The sequence below is a fragment of the Porcisia hertigi genome, chromosome 22 (genome assembly GCF_017918235.1).
Source record: "Porcisia hertigi strain C119 chromosome 22, whole genome shotgun sequence".
NCBI lineage: Eukaryota > Euglenozoa > Kinetoplastea > Trypanosomatida > Trypanosomatidae > Porcisia > Porcisia hertigi.
Window position 1 is genome coordinate 413761 of NC_090581.1, and position 10672 is coordinate 424432.

At 58.3% G+C, this 10672-nt stretch overlaps 1 protein-coding gene across 1 annotated transcript; it reads left to right on the forward strand.

Moving 5' to 3' along the window:
* Positions 1-136: 136 nt before the first annotated feature.
* JKF63_04431 (uncharacterized protein) lies at positions 137-7375 on the forward strand (the record flags this gene model as incomplete). The annotated part of the gene is made up of 1 exon (XM_067900416.1): positions 137-7375. One exon carries the CDS (start codon positions 137-139, stop codon positions 7373-7375), a length of 7239 nt encoding a protein of 2412 aa, XP_067757245.1.
* Between the last annotated feature and the right edge of the window lie 3297 nt (positions 7376-10672).

Sequence of the window (10672 nt, forward strand, 5' to 3'; positions counted from 1 at the left end):
ATAAAAACGCGGCGAGGGTCGGTCTCGAGAAATTGAAGAAGAGGCAGTAAAGGCCGAAGCGTTCTTTGAATACAAACGCGGCACACACACCCACACACACACACACACACAAAACGAGAAAAAAAAAGCACTCAGAATGGGGTTCGATACGTTTCTCAATACGATCTGCTTGACCAGCCTCATCCTCATCGGCCTATGGATCATTGTGTACGCGGTGCAGGCGGTGGAGCTGCTCCTCATGATACACGCTTATAAACATCACAAAATGAATGTGCTCGCCATACCCTTTGTGCCTCTGCTGACGCGGTTGTTCCACGATATTGCTGTGCCGCAGTTCTTGGCTTGTGTCGCGATCCAACGTGGAGAACTGCCCCCAGACGTTACGACACCGGGCCGTCATACGCCAGTCGTGGTGCCTGTCGAGCATGGCGGCGCAGGCGACTCCCCACCGCCACACGCGTTGACAAGTGCGTACAGCGCCACCACCAGCAGCAGCAGCAGCAGCAGCGCGCCGTTGCCGCCGACGACCTCCTCGACGCCCGCCACGCTGCTGAATAAGTCGCTCATCGGCAACTTCGCCTATTTTTTCACAAGAAGAAGAAACACGTCGAACAAGGAGAAGCGCAAGCAGGCCAGGGGCAGCGTTGACGACGACTCTCAGCGTCAGCAGGGGGTTCAGCGAGAGAGCTCTGTAGCCGTGGTCGTCACGGATCCTACAAGCGCAGCAGTTCACAGCTCGGAGGTGACCTCTCCAAATCTGGCGTGGTGGACACCAGAGTTGGAAGGTCAATGCCTTGTGCTTGGCCTCCACTTGCCGCTTGAGCTTTTACCTGTGGCGTCGCCAGCACCGCAGGCCACGGCGTTCGGAAAAGCATCAGCTCGTCATGCATATGGCAACAATGTCAAGGGAAACGGTCCTGTAAGCGGCACCGGCGCTACAGCGCGTCGGCCGACCGTGAACCTTCAGGTCAAAAACTACACGCTCACTCCATCTCTTCTGGATCCCTCCGAGGCGACGCTGCGGCCTGGTTTGATGAGTCGCCATATAATGTTGCCCAGCAGCGCTGGAATGCCTGGGCATGTGCGCACGACTACTCCCCAATCAAGCGCGTGGGTCAACACATTCGGTGTGCGGTCGATGCATCCGTGCTATTTGACCCCCATTGTCTCTACACCAACCAACATCACGTGGCCGGACGTGTCACTGACTTCTCGCGCGCGATCGCACCACCTCACCTTTGATGCTGCGAAGGACGCCAATACGCAATACTATCAGCGTCTTCTGGAAGTAGCCGTGGCAGAGCAAACCGCTCTTGCCCACCGAACACAGAATGACCGCAAGTCGATCAAGCGTTCACGAAAAATTACAGCCATGCTCATGCGCTACCTTGAATACGTGCACATGGACGGCGTGACGAACGATCTCAGGGACACAGTGCCCATCGGCGGCGCCGGCGACCTAGGGGTTGGCAAGGGCCTGACTACATCCACTAGTCAGAGTCTCGAAGCAGCCCCGAGAGCTACGGCCAGGAGCAGCGCTGGAGATGAGATGAACCGTGGTGGCGTCGGCGTGGGCACGGTGAACAGTACTCTGTGCAGTCAGGCACCGTGGATTCCGGTGCTGGTGAGCAACACTTTTGGTGTTCGAGGCCAGCTCAATGCAGCTCGAAGGAACAGAAACTTGTCGTCATTACCGTCGGGGCCGTCTGGCAGCAGTGCTCACCACGCCCCGCTCTCTCGGCCTCCTGCGCGCGGTGAAGGGCGGCAGTCGAGCTCGCTCCAGGATCATCTATCATCACCGCTCATGCAGTCGGCAAACATCGCTGTGAATGTGCCACCACCTTTGCCCTTGTATGGGCAACAACGCTCCAACACCAAACGTAGCCGACGCTCAGAGGAAACACCGAGCATCCCAAAGGACATCGCCGAAAAGCTTGAGGGGCTAGTGGAACGAGTACGGCTCACGCAGGCGCTGCGGCCGCGGTACCGATCGCTGCTGTGTACCGCTCGCTTCACAGCGGAGCGATTTGTGGTGCGCCGGGGCTTGAGTGAGCCGCCAACGTGGACACCGTACCCCATAAAGGGTTGCAGTGCGGTGACAACGGAGTTGGACCGATCTTTTTCGTCCTCCACCTCACTGCTCTCCCCTAACAGGTGTTATCTACGTGATCGAAACCACCATCCGGGCCTCGGCAGCTGTACTGAGGTATGGGCACCGCTGACAGCCAGGGACGTGCCGGGCTCGGCTTCTGGAGCGCAAGGCTATTCAAACTCATTGGACCACCGCCAAGAATCAAACACCCACAGGGATCGCCTTAGCCACAGAGACATTTACAGCTCCGCACCGCGCTCATCGGGGATGTCATCTTTCCTCACTGACGGTCAGCTGCCCTCAGAAGCGCGCCACCACTCCCTCTTGGAATCGCAGCCCCTTTTAGCGACAGCGATGCCCATAATAAACGGTGGTGAGTGCGAGAAGATTAACAGTGTGGTCATCAACGGAGGCGAGCCGCTACTGCCGGCGCCGCCTTTTCCACTGTTGGAGCCCCACGCCTCCCTCTCGACCTCAGCATCACTACCTCATCCTGGCCTCACGGTCACTTTGCCTGTGGATGCACCTGCCGAGCTCGTCGCACAATTCGCAATGCATTCGGCGACTGCCACGAGCCACGGTAGTACGAGCGCCGCGAACGCCGCCATGGAGTTCCTGCGTGCCAGTCGACTGCCCGATAACCACAAACGAGCTGCCATCGCGGCAGGCATCGGCAGCAGCAATGCTGTTGTCTCCCCGAGTACACCGACTCGGTACCCGAAGAGATCCACAAGCCTGGACCGCAGCGCTTACTACTCGACGACGGCAGGGTCTCTAGTGGCCTCAGCACCGGACGGAGACGAGCAGCAGGGCGCCATTAACGCCAGTGGTTCGATGGATGCCGCAAGGGCCCCGCAGCCAACACGAAATGCGGGTATCACCGGCGACGAGCTCATCTCCCCTGTTGTGGACTACAGTGACGCCAGCCGCGAGGGGGAGCCGCGGGTAGTCACAGTTGACACGGGCGTGCAAGCGCACAGGAATGGGGTATTGGGGCAGGAGCCAACGTCTCGCCTCACGCCCACCGCCTCTCATCGAATCCATCAAGCAGAGGAACAGACCGTATCGAGTAACGGCAAGGAAACTCCGAAAAGCGCGGTTGTTTTTTCAGAGCCGTCTCCGCCACGCATCACCGCAGCTGCGTCGCCGCCGTGGCTGCCGCCGCACCCAAAGGATGTGCGCGTGGTCTACGTGATTGGAGCTGATCGCGCGACGCTGTTGCGAAGCCTCACGCTGGATGCCACACGCAGCTTTGCCGCGGGAAGGCAAGGACTTATGTGTTTTTTTACTCGCAGGGACGAGCGGCGTGCGCGGCGGCGCTACATGGAACAACTGGATCGTCAGAACCGAGCCGCGTTACAGAGCTTGGCACGTGGCCACATGCTAGGTGACGCTGCCATGGACAAGATTCATTCAAGCAGCGTAGCGTCTCAGGACAATCGTGATGGAAAAGCATGGTTCACCACCGGCGCCGCCACCGCGTTGCAAAGTACGACGGAACCGCCGTGGCTCGATCTGAAGTCACCCATCGCCGCAGCGAATGTAGGTGGGCGGAGTGCCGCAGACGGCGTTTTGAGCGACACAGACAACCAGCAGTCGCACACCACGAGGTGTTTTGACCCCGCTGGGGCCAAACAGTCGGCGCCGCCGGGAATCGGGTTAGCCGACAGCCCCTCCGCCAGCGCCTTCGCCTCGTTGACACGTCCATGTGATAGTCCTGTTTTCTCTATGGAGTCGCTTGCAGCGGCGACGGTGAAGGCCACCTCACTGGCCAGCCAGGAGACCGCAGAACCTCCCGCGGCGAACACGGCAACAGATCGCCGAAGCAGTAACACTTGTGATGTCGCCACGATGCCGTCGCCCTCGACGGAGCGGTCTATAACGTCTTCCTCTGTCAATCCAGAGGCGCTGGCCCCACAGAGCTACAGCGAAGCCTCCTCGGCGGTGACCGTGACCGACTTGCGCACCACCGCTCCACCTCCAAACACCGCAACTTCGTTATTGGTGGGAGCCGGCAACGCGGTGGAGCACTGGCAGACGATGTCGCTGGCGCCGCCGCCATCATCATCACACACAGGGAAAATTTTGAAGACTGCAAAAACTCTCGACGACTCTTTTCTCTCCCTCACCGGTCCTGGGAGCCTCAACGATGACGAAGACGATGCAGATCGCGCAGCTCAGCGACTGAGTGTCCACCAGGGGGACCCAACGGGGCTCCAAGTACACCACGGAGAGAATGGCATGTCACCGCTGCCTGTATCGGGTGGCGAAGATGCTGGTGGTGCTCCTGGGCTTGATGTGACACCGCACCCTCTCATCACCATCCGCACCTCTCCCATCTCACCAGCAGCCGAACCTGAGAGAGGAGGCAACAAGACCACCACAAGTGTTTCGGGTGCGGCAGCACCAGTAGATGACGCTGCCGCACCCGAAGCAGTCAAGGAAACCGCATCTCCACCCACCATCGCTGATAATCCTGTGCCTCTGCAAACGCCGCCATGCAGCTCAGCTCGGGCACTCCTCACAGACGTGGTGTCGGCTCACGCCGTCGGACAGTACAACGCCACCGTTGGGGTGACACTGCCGGAGCAGGTGTATTTTCTACGCGATGCGCACGCGTTGGCGCCGTGGCAACAACTGCATCGTGACCCCGCCACCGCTTCACAAAGCGCCTCGGCGCACTCTTCACCAAGAGAATCCTTCATGTGCATTGCTGGTACGGACACAACAGCCGCGGTGGCTCTACCGTATGCGACTTCTGCAGCAACGCACCCGAGTACTCTGTCCGCCTCTGCCGCCGAGGTGCTCTGCCACGGTTCCACCCGCGTTTTGGAGGGGCAAATCGAAGTGGCGGAGTTGTCGCTTGATGTACTGAGCCGTCAGATACGTTTATTTGTGCCACAGAAGCCGCCACAGCTCGGCCGCAACGATGTCGGGAGTACGACGAGTGGCAGCGGCGGCGATGGCATCGATGAGGACGACTTATCGGTATTGTACTCCTCCAGCAGCGGCGCGTCTGACGACGACAACCTGATCGCTTTCTGCGAGGATGCCAGGCACCACACCCCGTCATCCGGCCGGCGTGGAAGGCAGCAGTGGAATTCAAAGGCGCTCGCCGCGGCCAGCCACCAGCGGGGGTGCGTCTCGAAGAATGGCAGACGCACGAGGCGCTCGCACAACGCTTCCTGCGCGCGCCACGTACATTCAGGCCGATGGAATCCAGAACACGCCAAGTGGTCGAGGCACCACAGGAATTCGAGCATGCACGCTTCCTTTGAGCAGCAGCGTCAACGCAGGCATGCGCGACGTCGCAGGCGCCACCTTGCCTTGTGGAACAGGCGCATCCAACGGCAGCGGGCAGCGGCTATCAAAGCCCACGCCATACCTATCGCCTGTGGGGTTCTCTTCTTTACTGCACCGCCGACGTTGCCCGCGGCGCTGGTGCAGAAGCAGCGGCAGTGGTTACTTCAAAACCTACATGATTACCAGCAAAGGGGGCTGCTGGTTCCGGACTGGGCACTGGACGGGCTCAAAGCCGTTGAACCGATACCCCTTTACAACGGTGACGAACGCCAAGACGAGCCGCTTGCGTCGCCGTCATCCCCTCTTGGCCAACAGCTACCGTTGCCAAGCATCTGCGTGACACTCATCTATACTGCCACCGCCGAGGAGGTAGCGCAGTCGCTGGTTCGGGCTGCAAACGTCGCTTCAGCAGCGCATGCCAAGCAACGCAACCCCTATGCCCCCTTTCATCCGTGGCACTGCCGTGAGTTGGGGGACTCTACCCACCAACGAGGCTATTGGGACTCGTCAGTGACAGCGGCGACAGGGTCCCACAGTCAAAGGCGTCACGACAGTCGCGAGCTCCCGTGCAGCGAGGACAAGAGTGGGGCGTCCCCGCCACCGCTATCGCCACGGTGGCTCGCGACAAAGAGGATGGCTGGAAGATGGGAGGACTGTCAAGAGCCATCGCCGGTGAGCACAGCACCGCCGAGCAAGCAGGGCAGCTTCTCACACTCCTTTCCCTCTGCTACAGTCACGCGACCGCTGTCGCAGGCTGCCCTCTCAGTGGCACCGTCCGATGTGTTCCTCGACGACGAGAGCCCACTTAGCCACCACACGGTAGGCGCGATGTCCACGTACAATTCACAAAGTGTTTCCAGTCCGAACCCCCACTTCTGGACCCAACTCCCCTCTGAGAAATATATAAAAAGCTCGGACTGTGGTGGTCAAGACAGCGGTAGTGGCGGCGACGGAACCACGCCCCGCGCTGATGTAGGCGATCCTCCTGGCGTTGCTGCCGCTGCCGCCGCTTCAGCACCTGAGGATAGGCATGGGAGGCCGCCGTGTTTGCTTGCTCTCACCGAGGCCCCTGATAGCGTCTGCAATTATGGTGAAGGAAGCACTGGCAGCGTCGGAGGTGCAACAGTACCGAGAAGCAGATGGGGTGGCGGCAGCGATCGAAGTGCTGCAGCGCGCTTCACTGAAAGCGAAGACGTTGACGACGACAACATGATGCCGCCAAGATCAGCAGCAGACCCTGTCTGTGGCAAGCATGCAAACCAACCACAGCTGAGAGGCGTGAGCCTCGAGACAGACGAGGCTTGGCGAGGCGAGGAGAGCAAGTCTGATGTGGCAGACAAGTTAATGAATGTGCTGCGCGATGGCGCATGCTTCCCAGAGGGCGTGCCTTTCGATGTCTCCCTTGCCTACGTGCGCATCGGCAACGACCTTTACGCCATCACGGAGGTCGTGGACCGCACCTTTCTCCAGTACCGCGAAGAGCGCGTCATCAAGCCGCACACCCCTCGCAAGAATGGCGGTGCGGCGGCAGAGGAGAGCGATGAGGACTCATCGGTGTTTCTATCCGACGGTGACGCCGTTTTTCAGGCAGGCGACTCGTCCTCTTCACCCACTGTAATGAACTCCTCTTTCGCGCTGGACAAACCAACCGGGACGCTGAACGATGCCGCGAGGGCCGTAGAATCACAGCACAGGCCCGAAGCCCGACAACAACGCCGGCGTCGCCGCGCAGTCTCAGCAAGCGACTTCGGTGGCCTGTCCTACTCCCTCGCCGGCGCTACGCCGTTGCGGCCAGGCATGCGGCGGCAAGAAGTCTACATGTGCTGGCGGTGCCTCAGCGCCGAAGCAGTGGTTATTTTCGTACCCTGTGGCCACTATGCGGTCTGTGAATCGTGTGCAGAGCTGCTGGCGGACTGCTGTGTGTGCCGCACACCCATTGAGTCAAGTGTGGTGTTGCTGAAGCGCACCAACACTGGATAACAGAAGCAGCAGCAGTCGGTCGAAGCCGCCGGTCACCTCAGCATCGAACGCACCACCATGAAAATCCCACGGTCGGACACAAGTGTGCCGCTTTTTTTTTAACGAAAATACGTCAAGACCAAAAACAGTGAAGAAGTCCTAGAGGAGGGGGGAGAAGAGCACGGTGCACGCGTGTGTGTTGTGTTTTGTGGATGTGTGGTGAATGCCAGGTGCCTGATATCTGCAGTCACCCGCAAGCACCGTGTCAAATTCCAAGCTGTTTGGGGGCGGGGGCGGGGGGGGCTAGGAGAGACTGGAAAGCATTGACGAACATCTCTGTCACGCGCGCTCGCCTGAACGCCGTGTAGCCTCGGCCTTGTGTGCGCTTTGGGGGCCTCCTTCACCTTCCCTCCCTCCCATCCCTCTGAATGCATGTCTCTTCGCAAACGCGTACAGGACTGGATAGTGTGTCTGTGTGTGTGCGCGCGTTCATGAATGGAGCGACAGCGAGTTGTGATTTTATTGAGCGTAGAGGCATGGGTGTCTAAACGGGGTTTCCGCTTGATACACTCACAAGCCAGTCGATGGGCGTGAGGGCCTCAAAGCAAAACTCGATGTGAGATATCCCATCTTGCTGCGGACCCATGGCACCGATGCGCCCCGACACCGGCGTCATGCAAGCAAAGCCATTCCGACACGCCCCCCCCCCCCCACACCCCACCCCTCCCGACTTGTGTTGAATACAACACAAAAACTGTGTGGCTCCTCGTCCTACCCGTGACTGGCGGCTTTGTACACGTTGGTCGCTGTGGGTAGGAATAAACTCTTGCACTGTTAGATACACATGGCTTTCATCAGCTGCCTCCCCTCCCCTCATATACACACACACACACACTCACTTCCACTCTACCCTCCACCCCATCTCCGTACTGCGCTGAGCTTTTAAACGGCTCATTTCTGCGACTTGTGCACATTTCGGGTCCAAACTGCTTCGCGATCGGGCCGCCCCGCACCCGCCCCGCACCCGCCCCTCCCCCCCTCAACGCACACACACACGCACACGCGTACGCGTTGACTGCACTACTGTTTTCGCTCATCACCTTGTGAGTCTCCCTTTTTGCCTCCTCTTCCCCCCCCCTCAAAAAAAAACACGCTTCCCTTCGCGGGCATTCTTTACCCACACACATACCACACTAACAGGTTTATATATATTATACACACATATATACACACATATACATACACACATATATATACACACACATATATATTTATATATTTATATAGAACGCCTCGTCACGAATCTCTCTTTTTTGTTTTTTTTTGTGTGTGTGTGAAAAAGACGGGGGGAGAAGAGGAATCACACGATCGTGTAATTTTCTCCCCCAGTCCGAGAGGATGCGCAGAGACGCATCATCTCTCCAGAGAATTTAGTTTTATATGATTTTTTTTCTGTTTTTGTTCCCCCTCCTGTTTGTTTGTTTTTTTCGTGGCTCTCTCTCCTTCGTCCTCCACCACCCTTCCCCCATCACCCCATCACCCCTCTCACCCACCTGATCATCACCCCCGGCACATATTTATTGCCTCCTCCTCCTCCTTCATTTTTTTTTAACATTGCGTTAATCATTCTGTTCTTGTTATCTTCTCCCCTCTCTCCCCCCCCCTTTCCCTCTTTTTTTTAGCACGGTCACACACACACACACACACACACACGCAGGGGGGAAAGTGAGGGGAGGAACAACGACTGTTCAACTCAGCGCTGACTGAGACTGTGTGGATTTCTTTCTGTTCCGTCTTCTCGAGATAAGTGTCCCCCTCCCCGACACACATCCACACCCATACACCCACACACACACACACACACACACAAACCCCCTCCCACCAACCACCCCTCTCCTCCCTTCCTTCCTTCCTCATCATTTTTTTTTATTTCGCATTGCTGCTTATTGCTATTACTCATTGCCCGAGATGCACCCCTTTGCAGACGATGTCATTCATTTTATAGTGCAACTGACACAGCACGGCACTCTCGAAAAGGTTCGTGCAGCTCTTACGCATAATGACGACATCCTGAGCTTTGCCTCTCCCCCCGAGTCGCCGGCTGCTGACAATACCCCGGCCACCACACAGCAACAGGAAAGCGCAGAGTTGGACAGAAGTGACCAAACTGTGGTGAATGCAGTACCGAAAACGACGTGGCATGGTGCCCGCATCCCGTTCATCGCCATTTGCGAAGTAGAAGACGCAAACGCTGCCGCTGGTGGGTCGCACATCATCGCAACAGCCGACCCGGCATCCGTCTTTCGGAATGTCTCCTTTATGGAAGACACCACACCGGGGGAAGCAGAAAGCCTGGGCGCGACTGCACGCAGTGCTATCGATGTCGATCGCAGCAGAGACGGTGGTGGTGATGGTGGCGGCGGCGGCGGCGGCAAAGGCATTGCGGTTACGCGACACAAGCCGAAGGCCCTGAGCTGTATTCTCCTCGAGCGACGCGACCCCTGTGATGCCGGCCGTGGCGCTCGCCCGCTCTCTGTGCGGGACCTGCTCATCCAGTCCATTGATCCTCAGCGCCCCCTTGATGCCCTGCAGGCGATCTTGCGCAACATATACGACCCCATGCTGCGCTCTCGCAAGACTCAGTCTGCGCTGTGCGCCCACGTGCAGGACCTTCTCACCAGCATTCGCTCGATGCATAACGTGTTGCCGGTCATTGATATCACCCGCTATGTACACGAGGATCTCTTGCAGCTCTGCGACGCAAACCCTCTGCTGGATGTATTGCAGCTTATTGATCGGCTTGGTGAAGTATCGAAGGACCCCAGCTTCATCCGCAGGGTACTGCAAGTGCGTAACCGGTGCAATGAGGCTCTTTCAGTGGAGCAACTTCTCTCTGGAAAGCCGGAGGAAGACGAGGGAGTGAAAGAAAACGAAAACAGTAGCAAGAGAGCGATCGGTGCAACAGTGGGAAGCCTGATGAGCATGTCGGCTGGGGGGTCATGTGCTCCGCCGCAGTCAAGTCATTCCACAACACGACTATCGCCAGGTCTGACGGCTGGAACCGCGTGCGAAGGCGGCATCGGCGTCGACGACGACGACGACGACGGCGGCGGCAGTGTACAAGTCGTGCAGGAGCGCATTGTGTATTGGAAATGCGTGCAGGTGTGGATGGAGGACGTTCTGAAGCAGCTGCGCAAACGTGAATGGCAACTCGTTCACCGACTCCTTGGCCAGCGCGTGAAAACGGACTACGTCGGAGAGTACGTTAGTCACCTGAAGCTGGTGCAGGAGTACCTAAGCTTCCTCCACACAATCCCG